Source organism: Danio rerio, chromosome 10 (genome assembly GCF_049306965.1).
Source record: "Danio rerio strain Tuebingen ecotype United States chromosome 10, GRCz12tu, whole genome shotgun sequence".
Lineage (NCBI taxonomy): Eukaryota > Metazoa > Chordata > Actinopteri > Cypriniformes > Danionidae > Danio > Danio rerio.
Genome location: NC_133185.1, coordinates 48,246,942 through 48,263,067, shown reverse-complemented (window position 1 = coordinate 48,263,067; position 16,126 = coordinate 48,246,942). Strand labels below are relative to the sequence as shown.

General features: G+C 38.1%; 1 protein-coding gene across 3 annotated transcripts in view; it reads left to right on the top strand.

Moving 5' to 3' along the window:
- Window positions 1-16,126, top strand: part of ssbp2b (single stranded DNA binding protein 2b) — a 110,684-nt gene that overhangs the window by 20,594 nt on the left and 73,964 nt on the right. For all 3 annotated transcript variants that reach the window (XR_012386603.1, XM_009305684.5, XM_073915268.1), the window contains exon 2: window positions 15,328-15,400. Coding sequence is in view for 1 of the 3 variants with exons in the window: in XM_009305684.5 (XP_009303959.1) it covers window positions 15,328-15,400 (73 nt within the window). In the remaining 2 variants the exon portion in view is untranslated. The remainder of the gene's footprint in view (window positions 1-15,327; window positions 15,401-16,126) is intronic.

Genomic DNA, 16,126 nt, shown 5'->3' with positions numbered 1-16,126 from the left:
TGTGTGTCCTTTGGGATGCATTGTGGACTGTATATTTATGCATACTTTTCTTACATACTGTTTTTAAGCCTACTATATAGGGAAGTATATATTTTTTTGCATGCAGCTCCTGTTCTTTAATTTGTGAAGGACTCGCTGAAAAACTGATTCACTGCAGTGTTACTAAGACACAAAAATATCCTGCTTTAGTTGGAATTATTTTTATGCTTTGATACAGCACTGTGAAAAAAACAGCATTGTGCCTAGAGTGTTTTGGGGGGATTTTTGCGCAGATGTTTTTCAGCGAGCCAGTGTTGGGCAGCTGCAGATTGGCATGAGATTTGTCTCTCTGCGCAGGTGTGACTCAGCTGAATTCTTCCAGACAGCTCTCAATCCCTGAGCACTGAGCTCCAAACACAGCCTCAAAACTGCTTTTTTTTTTTTTTAAATGGCTCCGATTATGCCCCTCTTACAATATGTAAAATAAGTCTCTGATGTCTCTAGAGTGTGTAGTAAAGTTTCAGCTCAAAATAGTACACAGATAATGTTCTCTAACTCTCTGAAACTGACCATTTTAGGCTCTGATTCTAATTGTAGCATTTCGGTGACTGTCGCTTTAAATTCAAATGAGATCGTGCTCTTTTCAAAAGAGGGCGGAGCTACAAATGCCCATGTGTCGGCATAGTGGCAGATTCAAAAACAAGACTAACGGTCTATGCTAATGAGGGAGAGATGGTCAATAGTGGGCGGGGCTTTCCCCCTCTGATGACACGTACAAAGGGAGAATGTCAACCAATTGTTTCTGCAGACTGTTTTCATCAAGTCTGATTATAAACAAATACAATTCATACATTTTAACCATTAGAAGCTGCTTACATTCACACACTACTGACACACAACTGTGTTTAAAGCCATTGTAAAAGTGATTTTTGCATAATAGATTTTTAATATATTACATATTAGAGACAGTACTGGCCAGCATACTGGTTTATTTCCTTATTTCTGTCTCTTGGGGTTTGTCAATTATCATTGTTCAGCTTGACAGGCACAAACTGTAAACTGGGCTGCTAGAAAGATCCGGTTTGATCACAACAGACTTTCCTGTCATGCTCAGATTGATGACTTGTTTACAGTGCAAGTACAGTACTGTGCAGTACTTTCACACAGTGATACCGGTAAATATCCGGAACGACTTTACCGGTAATTTAAAAAATGCTCGTGTTGTTTAAAGGTAGAGTTTATATATCTGACTGTTTGTATTAAATGACAAAATTGTATTACAAAAAGTATATAAATGTAAATATAAATTCACACATTTTAATACAAGAACTGCAGCTGTGAAGAAAATATAAAACTGTGTATGCAAAGCATCGTCAATGCACCGTGATGCACCAAGATATTAAACTGAACCGAGTCGATGGCATGATAATCGTAACCGAACCGAACCGTGAGTCCAGTGTAGGTTCACATCTCTATAAATTACTCCTGAACGGTGTTTACTGTGAACAGTGAACATCAAAACTATTCCCCAGCGCAGCAGCACAGACCGATTCCTCTTGAGAAATGCACATGATGTGTTTGTGGAGGATTGTTGCACAGCCGTGTTCATCTGCTCTGGACTCTGAGGCGCGAGGTCAGCGATGTTTTCCTGGTTTCTCTCATTACTCCATTCACCCAAACGCTGCTTTCATCTCCTGTCCTGATCTGGACCGCCCCGCCGTTATCAAACATTAACAGTGCTCTCTCACACACTCACACACATGCTGAAGGAATGACCTGTGGAAATGATGTTTCTCTGGGTTTGTGTTGTTTGTCTGCTGTTGCGTCAGGAAGTGTCCAAGCGGCGCTCATCAATATGTGATGCTGGACTGTGAGCTCACTTTGTGTTTCGCTCGGGCCTCACTCTTTCACTGCACACACACTGATGCTCGTCTGATGGAGGCGTTTGCTTTGGGCAGAATTGGGGAAATTTTGGCAGAACCATTTATTTAGGTGTGGAGAAATGGGGGGTTTCGCTTTAGAATAGTTCAGTAAACACATACACTCACCGGCCACTTTATTAGGTACACCTGTCAAACTGCTCGTCAATGCAAATTTCTAATCAGCCAATCACATGGCAGCAACTCAATGCATTTAGGCATGTAGACATGGTCAAGGCGATCTGCTGCAGTTCAAACCGAGCATCAGAATGGGGAAGAAAGGGGATTTAAGTAACTGAACGTGGCTTGGTTGTTGGTGCTGGTCGGAGTATTTCAGAAACTGCTGATCTCCTGGGATTTTCACGCACAACCATCTCCAGGGTTTACATAAGCTACTTTTCCACTATCGTGCCAAACCGTTCTAAGAACACTTCGGTACGGTTACGGTTGTTTCTCCACTTGAGCCTGGAACGGCGCGGCACGATTACAAACCGTTCTCGGCCCGGAATTCTCGGCATGGTTAGACAACCGTGCTGAACTGTGCTGACAGATTCTGTGTGTTGACGTCGCGACTCGGTTGCTAAGCTACCACAGCTGGCTCAGCAGAAGCCCGCTAGTCATCAGACATCCTCAATAAACTACAGTGCATTTAATATAAAATAATGATCCAGGTCTAAACGATACAGTTTGAAAAGGGTTTTAAAACCATAGAGCATCCCTGGCAGAGAAGTGAATAACTCATCACATTCTTACGAAGATATTTTATTCATTAAATTTATTATTTTATTGACTTGAATACAGACCTACTTCGCCTGCTGAATGTGAGTTTATTGCACGCAGCGCTGTATTTCACAGCACAAAACTCGCTCTGATTCGGGAGAGACATGCCAACGACTTGCGCTGCTGACTTTTTTTTCCTGCTGCGCATCGAATAAAGCAAATAAAATCACGCTTTGCATCATCGATGTCCAAATTCCACAACAACATCACTATATCCATGGAACACGAACTTGCAGACTCTTTTAACAACGAGGAAATAATTGCACTTTTTAATTCAAAGCCAGGACAGCTTGTTAATACCGGCGAGACCACCTGAAGGACGGTGTGTTCGTGTTGTAATGTCGGCCGTTCAAAAGACATTGCTTGAAAGCTTTATGGAGCGGCACTGTAACTGTCCAAGGTACTGTTGTATGATTTATATTATAGCATATGCACTAATAAACAAGTCAAAAGAATGAATGAATTAAATAAATATGGATTCTTAAATGTCAGTATTGCTTTTACTCAAAAAATATCAATACGTTTTGACAAATGTTTTGTAAAAACAAAATGAGCAATTTTCATCATTTCAGCTATAGGCAATTATATGATTCAGTTATACATAAGTTATATGACATTTATGAGGCATGTAACATGTTTCTGTGTTGTTGTTTTTTGTGGTGATCTTTAATATAGCTACGCAAATATTTTCTAAAACGTCTAGCAATATTTCGCCTACAGCTTGTTAGTTAATAATGAACACAAAAATAATTATAAAAATAAAAATAAAATGATCAAAATAAAAAGATAATAAAGCAGCATTTTAGTGCTTTATATGCTTTAAATCCTGCAATATATGTGTTGTTTTATATTCGTTTTTTTCACTTGCTGCATTCGTTATTTAATGTTTGAATAGTAAAACAAATAACAGCCATCGCTTAAATGGTTTCATTTTACTATCAAAATGTAGTATATTTTATATCATTATCAACTTTTGATATAAATACGCAGTGTAATTTAATTAATTGTTAAAAATGAAATAATTTATGTGCTGTGTTTTTATTAGTGAAAGTGCCCGCTCACCTTTGACAAGGCCTGTCCAAAATGATATTTTTGCCACTATAATGCAAATGCACTATTATTGTTGTATTATCATTGTTTTTTTTTCTGTTATGTTCAGAGATTTTAAATATTATTTATTTCCCCTCCAATTATTTTTAATCATCACGTTACATTTTGGTAATTTTTCCTCCAAATAAAATTTAGCCAGAGCTGCGCAACATATAAATAAATAAGGGTGCACATTTAGCACCCCTATTTGATAGAGCGGCATAACAGTGTTTAGTCACATGCTTTTGCTTTTATGAAAAATAAATAAATAAATAGTTTCGGCTCTTATTTAACTTTAATTGAACAAAGGGAGCCGTTTACATTGCGTTACCAAGGCAACTACTGATGCGTTTTGTGTAATGTTTTAAAGAGCTTTGTCGCAGCACGACAGTGGAAAATGAAACCGTATCCGTGCTGTCTGGCCCGGTTTGGCACGGAATGGAACAGTTCTGTTTAAAGAACGATTCAGCACGATAGTGGAAAAGCGGCTATAGAATGGTCTGAAAAAGAGGAAATATCCAATGAGCCGCAGTTTTGTGGCGCTCAACCTGCAGTCTGAGTCCTGATGCCCCAGTATAGGGAAGGGGACACTATACTGTCAGTGGGCGCCGTCTTTCGGATGAGATGTTAAACTGGGGTCCTGACTCTCTGTGGTCATTAAAAATCCCATGGCACTTCTGGTGAAGAGTTGGGGTGTAACCCTGGTGTTCTGGCCAAATTCCCTCCATCAGCCCTTACCCATCATGGCCTCCTAATCATCTCCATCCACCGAATTGGCTCTATCACTGTCTCTCCACTTCACCAGTAGAAGAGTGTGTGTGTCCTAATAGTGTTTTTAGCAGTGTGGGACACATATATGACTGTCAACAGCTCAAATAATGTGTTTTGCTGTTCCCTGACCCTTTAAACAAATTGGGGGGAATAAATCAACAGGAGGGCTAGTAATTCTGACTTCAACTGTTTATATATAAATAAATAAATAAATATATATATATATATATATTTTTTACATTATTTAATATATTTAATACACATAATTTTTGTTTACACACACACACACACACATAAATTAAAAGAAATTGAAATATACTATGCCTCATCCAATCATTCATATATATATATATATATATATATATATATATATATATATATATATATATATATATAGTCTATATAAATATATATATATATATAAATGTATATATAAATGTATATATAGTATATTTCTGTTCATTAATGTGTGTTTTTCTATATAGGCTAATGATTGCCATCCTCTAAGTTTTGTGAGAGAGGCGAGGAGCTCCAGTGCCCTTGTGCTTTCTCATTCTGCTGTGCTCTCAGTGTTTCTCTCCTGTCATTCCCTCCGCCGTGACATTAGCAAAGTTTCCAGACTCTGGAGTATTAATGGGCTGCACTTTTCCACCCACCGCAAGCTTTCATCTCCTCCTCTGTATCTGCACTTATTATCAGCCGCTGCACTGTTCCTCTCCTGTTTCTGCAGTCTTTAGTTGTTTCTCCTGCTTTTCTTCAGGTGTGGATCAAATTTCTAATAACTGATTTCTTTTATCTTTGACTAGGTATTTTTCAGGATACTAGTATTCAGCTTAAAGTGACCTATAAAGGCTTAACTAGGGTAATTAGGGTAAAGTTAGGGTAATTAGGCAAGTCATTGTATATCAGTGGTTTATTCTGGAGGCAATCCAAAACTAATATTGCTGAAGGGGGCTAATAATGTTGAACTTAAAATAAGTTAAAACAATTAAAAACTGCTTTTATTCTAGCCAAAATAAAACAAATAAGACTTTCTCCAGAAGAAAAAATATCAGAGGAAATACTGTGAAAATTTCCTGAATCTTTCCCAGAGATGGGTTGCGGCCTCTAAGGGCATCCGCTGCGTAAAAACTTGCTGGATAAGTTGGCGGTTCATTCCGCTGTGGCGACCCCCGATTAATAAAGGGACTAAGCCGACAAGAAAATGAATGAATGAATTTCCTGAATCTGTTCAACATCATTTGGGGAATATTAGAAATAATAATTAAAAAAAATTTACAGGAGGGTGAATAAGTTTGACTTCAGCTGTACATGTTTAGATTAAATAAATGTTTTATACAAATTCAATTGGATTATAAAGTACAATATAGGTAATAATTTATTATAAAGCCTCATTAGTAAATGTTAGTTAATGCATTAAAATCAACAATGAGAAAAATCGTATTATAGTTACATAAATTTCATTTAGTACAGCATGGTGGCTCAGTGGTTTGCACTCAACTCAACCCACCACATTCATTCATTTATTCATATTCTTTTCGGCTTAGTCCCTTTATTAATCTGGGGTCGTCACAGCGGAATGAACCGCCAACTTAACCAGCATATGACTTTATAAAGTCACAACACATGATTAAAAGCTAAAGAAAAAAAAAACTCTGAAAAGACTCAAAAGTTGGAGCTGTTCTTAAGGAGAGTGGAAGATCGTTCCAAAGTCTTGGAGCTGCTACTGAAAAAGCTCTATCACATCGACATTTTAAGCGTGATCGTGGAACTTGCAAATAGAGTCGATCCTTAGATCTCACGGGTTGGTGTTTATTTATTAGTTCAGGAAATATACACAGGGAGGGATTTAAAAAACGGACCGCAGTACTTTGTACTGAATTCTAAACTGGATTGGAAGCCAGTGCAGCAGCAAGAAGGTCACTTGTTCTAGCCCCGGCTGGGTCAGTTGGCATTTCTGTGTGGAGTTTGCATGTTCTCCCCGTGTTGGTGTGGGTAAAAATAAATATGGGTTGCATAAAAGATAGTCTTAGATCTACATTTAGCGTTATCAGCAACAGTAGTAACAGTGAATTTTTTACAGGACTGAATATTTTGGTCACACTTTACAATAAGGTTCATTAGTTAATGTTAATTAATGCATTTACTAAGATGAACAAACAATGAACGATACATTTACTACAGTATTTGTTCATGTTAGTTAACGTTAGTTAATGAAAATACAGTTGTTCATTGTTAGTTCATGTTAACTCATGGTGCATTAACTAATGTTAACAAGCATGGACTTAAATGTTAATAATGCATTAGTAAATGTTCAATTATGATTAATAAATGCTGTACATGTGTTGTTCATGATTAGTTTATGTTAGTAAATGCATTAACTAATGAACCTTATTGTAAAGTGTTACCAATATTTTATAGTTTATTTTTTATTTAGCTGATTATTTCTTCATTTTATTTGTAATGAAACTGCAGGTTCTCAGTTCTGTTTTTTAAAACCAAAAGTGTCTTGCAGTGCTGTTTCTGTGATAAATGTAAAGCAAATTACATTTCGTCACCTTAAAATTATAAGGTTCTATCTGACAGTTTTGTCAAAATTGAGTTATTGACATATTCTTATTTAATGACAGCTTATTTACATTATGTGATGTTTTTTTTTATGAGTGGTTTACATTTTAAGACTTTTTATTTTAAAAAACAAAAAAGGTTTTATCTACAAAGTCGAACTCTAACTTGGCTCCATAAGGTTTTTTCTGTGAGCCAATCAGCATTTTTAATGCACACATGAGGACCAATCAGGATCATGCTTTCTTTGTCATTTTGCCGGACTGCCCCGTTGACAACAGGAAACACCAGAAAGACAAAATCACACAAAATCAGAGTCGGCTAAATAATGCCGCACCACACAAAACTGAGATGTGTGAAAATGTGATGATTGAGAAGCATTTCTTGACATTGAGATTCATTCATTTATTCATTTTCTTTTCGGCTTAGTCCCTTTATTAATCTGGGTTTACCACAGCGGAATGAACCGCCAACTTATCCAGCATATGTTTTACGCAGCGAATGTCCTTCCAGCTGCAACTCATCTGTGGGAAACACCCATAAACACTCAATCACATACACTAAGGCCAATTTTAGCTTACCCAATTCAACTGTGCCGCACGTATTTAGACTTATATTTGGACCGAACATGGGGAGAACATGCAAACTCCACACAGAAATGCCAACTGACCGTGAGGCGATCGTATATGTCACCGACACCAATATTGAGATGAAATATTAATTTTACATTGTTGAAAAAGAAATGAATAATAAAAAATGTATATATTAAATGTGAAATATATTGATTTGTCTACATATAGTCAGTGAAACACTTTTCAGTGTTTATTAAACTCATTTGCTCATCGTCTGTTTCTTTTAAAGTCTTTAAAATCAATATTAAGCCTTGAAGGGCAAATATTTATTTTAATTCATGGGGCATAAAATTCAATAAATATAATTCAGTAATTCATATAAAGCATAAACTTTTATAAATATTAACATATTAATTAGATTAAATAAAAAAAAAATTAGCTCAGTCTTGCATGCTTAATTTAAACAAGAAAAAAAAATTCATTCTAAAACATGAAATAAATGTTATAGAAAGCAAAAATGTAACTTTCTCAAGCATCAACATATTGTTACAACCCCAATTTATATATTTTTGATTGTATTTCTTGAAAAGTAATTCTTCAATTAATTATCTGGCAGATAGAACCTTATAATTCCAAGGAAAATGACTTCAGAATGAGAAGGTTTTATCTGCATTTACCCTGTTTTTTACTCCTATTTGCAAATGTAAGAGAACTTTGATAATTTACATTTAGAGTACCCTTAAGGTCTCTATCATGTTAATGTATGAAAGAGAAGTGTTACACACATACTGTTTGCTATATGGATTGCAAAAACTTTGAAGCCCAATAACTCAAAATCATTCAGAACGCAGAGAGAACCTTATAATTCTCAGGTGACGATTTGTCTCCTATCCTTTTTGGCTGATCCGAAAAATGGTCTGATCCATGATTAAAAAACCTTAATGTGATCCAAACCGTGAGATTTGTGATCTGTTACACTACTACTATTATCAGTAGTACATGCATTAACTAACGTTGACTATACAAGCTTATTGAGTGTTAGCGGTTTAGCATGTGTGTGCATCTGCTTTGGCCTCAGTTGAACTGTCTTGAGTGAAATGATTGGATCTGAAGAGTCTGCAGATCGATGAATGAACGCAGTCTTTCTCCTCAGTCACCAGCTTCATCATTCACAACAAACGCTGCTTTTCTGGCTCGGCTGACAGCTAAAGTGATGCCTCTGAAGTCTCATTTAGTTTGATAGATCGCTGGGCGTCCGCTGAGCTGATCTGCATCTAAAGCTTGTCTTTCTGTGTTGTTCTTCATTTCACTGCTATCTTTACTCTGACCTTTACCACACGGCTTTCCTCATTCATTGTGCCTGTCAGCGAAAACGTGTCACTACGAGTTTAAAAACAAAAACACCAACAAACTTATCTTCATGAGTAAAACTTGGCATTTGGCAGCACGGTGGCTCGGTGGTTAGCACTGTCGCCTAATAGCAAGAAGGTCGCTGGTTCGAGTCCCGGCTGGGGCAGTTGGCATTTCTGTGTGGAGTTTGCATGTTCTCCCTGCGTTGGTGTACGTTTCCTCCGGGTGCTCTGGTTTCTCCCACAGTCCAAACACATGCCCTATAGGGGAATTGAACTAAATTGGCCGTAGCGTTTATAACGGTGCACTGACACTATGCTATCTGAACCGTGCCTGGGTCCGTTTCCCAGACTGGCCGGTCCTGGCCCGGTTGGAAGAGGTGTGCCAGAGCGTGATTCACTTGGGCTTTGGGCTTTTGTAGTGTGGGTGCAAAGAGCACTTGAGCTCGAAACTGAAGACGAGACGTGACTTTTACGGGACTGCATCATATAGATTTATTAATCATTCTTATTGTTCAATGAACGCAAGCTGTCGTAGATTATTAAAGGGTCACGAAACACCAAAGCACATGTGTTTGAGCTGTTGACAGTCGTATATGTGTCCCACACTGCTAAAAACACTATTAGGACACCTATATTTCACTAAAAAGTGTAAATTGGTTGTTTTTGCATTATTTCAAGCAAATTCGTACTTCTGGTTTGAATCGAATTTTTGAAGCTGCGTCACGGTCATGACATAATAGCGTGTATTCCAGCGTGCAGACTGGACGTCTGTGCCAGAGTGTGTCTTATTACGTCTTACAGTGTGCTGCATTAATGCATGAGTAAAGCTTGGTTCAAACCAATCAGCGCGCTCTATTGTGCAACTTCATTAATATTCATTACTGTCACAGTGTTTAGACGACAGAGACGCCACGTTGTGTTGGCAAAACAAGGGTGAAGTGTTGCTTTTATAGTTTGCTGCAGTGAAGTTTTGTTTTCATTTTCTCTCTGTGAGAGCTCAGACTCACGTGTGGATTAACAGTGTACGCGACGCTCGACAACAATAACTTACGTGTCTAAGGAGGATTATTGTTTACCTGAGAGCTGTTCTCATCTGCAAACGCTGAGATCCGGATTCGCTTGTAGTCTCCTCTAAATAAAGACGCGGCTCTAGTTGCTGGTGATTGTCCTGTCTCTACAGATTTGGTAAGTGAGCGACCAGTGCTCTTTGTTTATTCAGTTTGTTCGTATTGAACTAAGTTAACTATTGCACCGAGTGTAAACATGTTAGCACCACAACCAAACTTTAACCTCGTGTAGGGTTTTTACCGCATTTTGTGACCGGAATAACACACGCGGCTTTCTGACGCTACCTGCCGAGTGCATCTGAGTTTTTTTTTCTCTCATTCGCTGTGCGGTATCAAACATTGCATGAAAAATACACGCTTAGAGCAGCTCCTCGAATCAAATATCTCGTTTGTCGCGAGGGGCATGAATGAATTCCCTGAATGAAAGAGCCAAACTGCAGTTAAAGTCCAGCATTTAATAATTTGGCAAATAATTCGACTACAGATGTCCATGTAAACACCGTCACTGTCTCCCGTGTGTGTGTGTGTGTGTGTGTGTGTGTGTGTGTGTGTTTGTGTGTTGTGTATGTATGTGTGTGTGTGTGTGTGTGTGTGTGTGTGTGTGTGTGTGTGTGTGTGTGTGTGCATGTGTGTGTGTGTGTGTGTGTGTGTGTGTGTGTGTGTGTGTGTGTGTGTGTGTGTGTGTGTGTGTATGTGTGTGTGTTTTGACTCTGAAACTCAGCGCGTGCCCAAATAGACACTCCCGCACCATCCCTTTTTAGTTCCTCCGACACTCCCCCCTAAACAGAGCTGGACACGCCCACTTTTCTTACTTTTTCCAAAGTAGAGGTGTGAAAACACCCTGCTGAAACGAGGGGGTTTCATAGCCCTTTAAAGACGCAAACCTCTCGCTGCACGTCAGCAACACTTTCAGCAAACATCATGATACCTGCAGCACGAGGACTTTGTGATTATTTATGAGCGTCAAAGGTGCCTGATCTGTTCGGCTAAATATTTGACTGCATATCGAACGTCTAAACGACTAAAAAAGGCAGTGTTTTAGGTCCATTGGTTTTTTTTTAACATATATTAATGATTTGAAAATGGCTTGTTCAAATAAGCTTTTGTTATTAGCGGATGATGCAGCTATGATTGTGTCTCATGAGAGGAGTGAATTCATTAAAAACGAAATAAGTAAACAAATTAAGAAAGTGTCTAAATGGTTTAGTCTTAGTAAATTGTCCTAAAAACTAAGGACAATTTATACGTGAAACTGAATTTATTTTATTTGGTTCAGCTGGAAAATTAAGAAAATGTGTCGGGGCAAACATAAAAGTAGAGGATGCAAATTATTACACTAAAACAGGTAATGAAACACTTAGGTTGCATTTTAGACAGTAATTTGACAGGCGAAAAGATGGCTGTTATAGTCCAAAAATTTGTTCTAGAATTAAGTTTTTAGCAAGACAGGCAGAGCTCCTCGATACCCAAACTCTAAAAAATTTAGCTAATGCGTTAGTGCAGCCATATTTTGACCATGCTGCAGCTTTTTGGTACAGCGGTAGTTCTAAAAAAATGAATTGCAGACGGCCCAATATCAGTTATGTAAAATTATTATGAAAGTTCCTCCTCTGACACATTTAAAGGAACATTATAGTCAAAGTAGTTTTTTAAAAGTTTTTAAAGAGAGTGTATGTGCCATCGATCCATCTCTTCTTGTCTTGTTTCTCTGAATTAGCAGGATTTGAACGCGGGTAACATAAGACAGTCCAGTGATGTCATTTCGAACATGTTTAATAACAACTTAACTGAACTAATACACGGTCAAAAAACTGTCTTGCTTCCATCTTCATGACACAACTTCTTCCTTACCGGAAGTGACATCAGCATATACTCTATATTAAAAATTAAATTACTTTTAGTAAAATATTTTCATGTTGCTTTTTACATTATTATCAATTTAACATAAATAAAACAATGAACTTATGGCTCTTATAGAGAGAGTAAAGTTTTTAAAATTAGTGATGGTTTTTAAGATTTGAAAAAAAAATGGTCCCAACATATTTTATTAATTATTATGGTTTAGTCAGTGAGGTGCACAGTCATTCTACAAGAGCACGCTGCAGGGATATTTACCCATGTAGATTCAAGAGTGAATCAGGTAGAAGTTCTTTTTTGTGTACGAGCTCTGCTGCTTGGAATATTTTGCCCACTAGTCTTAAAGAGATTCAAAATGAGAGGGTTTTTAGAAGGGAAATTAAAAAGTGGTTGTTTTGCAGTTGAAGTTTTTTGTTGTGCCGAGTTGCTGAGCTGTTGATGTTTGCACTCCATTTATGATTTGCTCGTCCATTTTTTAAGAATATCGAGGACCACAATGAAAATAAGCCTGTGGCTTTTTTGTATATTTTAGCCTCAACAGTTTTTGAAATATGTATGAATTAGTCTAAATGGACTTGTTTGTTTATTTTTGGTAAAATTGTCAAATAAAATCAATCAATCAATCGATATAACTAAAGAAGCCTCCAGTGTGCTGAGCGAAAGCGCTTACTGAACAGCGCTTCAATGATGATATAAGCATGCTCAGGCCTGAATGCGATGTGAGTGCGGGCCATTGGGGTAGACAAGAGGGCATACAAGCGTTCTTTGGCCTGGTTCAAGGCAACTGTACATAGTGTGAGCACGTTCCAAAGTGTGAATGAGTGTGTATGGGTGTTTCCTAGTACTGGGTTGTGGCTGGGAGGGCATCCGCTGCACAAAACATATGCTGTAGACATTAAACAATTGCTAAATTTGTCAATTTTTAACTACATTGTTTTGTAAAAGGAGCCCAAGGTGCTCCGTTATTTTCAGATAAACACACAATTAAAGTAGTTCCAGCAGGTTTTGCGCATCCAGATCACAAACCAAATGTAATTTGCTTTGCATTTATTATAAAACAGCACTGCAAGACACTTTTGGTTTGAACAGAAACATAATTTTATTACAAATAAAGTGAAGAAATAATAAACTGTAAAAAATTCAGCCCGGTGAAAAATTCACTGTTACTGCTACAGTCGCTGATAACGCTAAATGTAGATCCAACAACATTTATGTAACCCATATTTATTTGTAGTCTCATCTTCAATAAATGATTCAGTTCTTCACTCATAAAACTTCATGTTTTATTACTAGATGATCATTGTTAAAGAATTATTCAGTGGCATATTTTTGATGGCTGGTTGTCGCCACCTATTGGTGATATAATGTAATTGCTGCCTACAACTTTCAGTTTTGATCATCAAGTTAAAGGTGCAGTAGGTGATCTGCCAAAATGCTAACCGCTTAGCTTATTATCTTTGGACGGCGGGGAGGGACTGTGATTCAAAGCCACACGCCCTGATATCGCGAGCGCGCGGACCGCATCACAACAGCCGACAGACAACCCACTAGTTCATGTCGTTCGCCAGTTAGTTAGTGCCAGCGCCGTGCAGGAATTACAAGTATTACTTTGCCACACTTGCATGCTATTTCAGAGCGAATATTCAGAGTAACGTTAGCGGTAAACAGTATAGGAAGGCTGTCATTGTTCAAAAATGACCCAATGTGAATATTAAAGCAACTTCAGCTCAATAAAGCAGGTTAGGCAGAATAGCGCTATTTAATGGTGTTTTGTTGTTAAACTAAATATAAATCTACATTATAGATGCTGTCAAAGAACCTTATGAAACTGAAAATAATCACTTCAATCTTTCACCGGGAGATTTCAGTGGCTGAACAACACGTCTGTGCATATAAGTCATTCATAACAAAACACAATCTAACATAAGCTTAGCCTGACTAAAGCAGTTTTAACACAGAATATTTCCTGTCTAACAGTAATACTTCAGCCATGGTGTCGTCCTTTCTCCAGCGTGCTAAAGTAACTCCAATACTGATTCAGGATTTTCAAAAGTTTCAATGCAGCATTTGATTTCTCCTGCTCCGTCTCGTGACCGCACAGCCGATTTAAGGGCGAATTATACCCGCGCCTGGCTTTACAGTAATCGGCCCGGGCTCGTCTGTCCTTCGGCGCCTCTGGCTCCGACTCGTCATTTGCGAGCAGCCCGCAGCTCGGTTACGCGCATGCGTTTGTGATGCAGACGGGCACGCGCTAATGGCGGATCTGCGTGAACACATGCGCAGAAGTCGGAATCTACATATGCTGACAGACAGTCTGGCCTGCCTATCGGAATTAAGGGAGATGACGGTCCGACTCTATTTGATTGGATGAACGTTTTTTAGTTTCATGCTTTAACCTGAATATAAAAATACATATAAACACATTGAGATCATTTACTGTAATCATTACTATTGGACTGTGAAGAGACTTTCAACCAGCACAACAAAACATGTTTCTGAAGACAATCACCTACTGCACCTTTAAATGCAAATGACGGGGATTTTAATCTTTAACATAAACATCAGGGGTTTTATCTAAACTATAAACTGTTCTCCCAGTACTTCTGTATTATTTACCTGTAAACTAAAGACTGAATCTCTTTCTTGATTTTTATTTTTTCAGATTTAAATGCAGCGATTGGAAGGATTAATAAACATGCAAATCACCATCATTTATAATTGATGTTGCGTGGGTGTTGAGATCCCGATCTTTTAATGATTAATCGTGCAGCTTACACTGAATGCATTAATGCAGGTTAAACAAGTAGTGACAGAAAACACCTTTAATAACCTGAGAAACCCACCACATCCTGAAAAACCCACCACAACTTCTTCTGTCATCATTATATTTTACAGGAAAGCCTAAATGTTTTCATACATGTGATTTGAATGACATGCGAGAGGCGATCCCTCTCTGTAATCGTTACAAATTTAGGATTAATTTTAAAGTAAAAATCCTCCGCGGGCCACGTGTTCCGAACCGTGATCCATTACCCCCCTACTGTTTATAAGTTGTATATGAGACTTTATTTGTCAGGCTTTGTCATCAATCTGCTTCTATGTGTAGGTCTAGTTTCTTCTGCGTCTCATCCAAAGCATTCTGTTGTGTCTTGATGTGATTTTTGACGTAACTCAAATCACTCAGCGCAGTGAGCTGTAATGCGCTCAAAACCTGCCGGAACTACTTTTAGCTGTGTGTTGATCTGAGAATAACGACACACCTTAGAATGCTCATCAGCCAATCAAAATCAAGCATCTAAAAAGCCTCCATAGTGTGTAATCCTGTCTGATTTAATGAAATTTAACATCTCTTACTCTTTCTGTGTGTGTTTTGCAGGCTAGCGCTCTACGTATACGAGTACTTGTTACATGTAGGAGCCCAGAAGTCGGCACAGACCTTCCTGTCAGAGGTGAGCCAGCGGGGGGTTTATTTAAGCTTCTGCTTATCGATGTGCCATCCAGACACACAGGCCTGTAAGCACCGGCCGGCCTCCTGGGGCTCCGGCTAATTTAATTACACGCAGATGATATGCTGAGCAAGCAGGACACATTAGATGTTTGGTGTCCACTTAATGGGATTGCAGGAGAGTCAGTGCATCGCTGGAAAAACCACCAAAATTGTTTCAGCGGAAACGCTGGAGCACCGCTAGCATGTTGATTAGTCCCTTTTATAAAAAAATACACTTGATTAAAAAATGTATTATACGCAAAGATGTCCCTTTTTTAAAAGGAATGCTTTTGCAGAATAAAACCTGACAGGATTATTGGCATCCCAACGCAAAGCGCAGCACTGTTGTACAAAACTAAAGGGTTTTATTCTGTGGAAACAACCATCCTGGACGTACTTTATTCCACTTATTACATGGCTACTTGCCATAAAATATAAAATAGACACAAACATTGTTCTGAGCCATAATAGTTTATTTATTCGTTAATTAAACAAAAAGCTGGCAGAATCTAAAACAGCTGATGGAGTATACACGAACCTGTGCGTTATTCAGACACAAGATGGCGCCAAACAGTCAAAAACACAAAACTGACAGACGAAAGCAGCTGATGGAGTATACACTAACCTGCACATTATTCAGACACTAGATGGAGACAAACAGTCAAAAACACAAAGCTGACAGACGAAA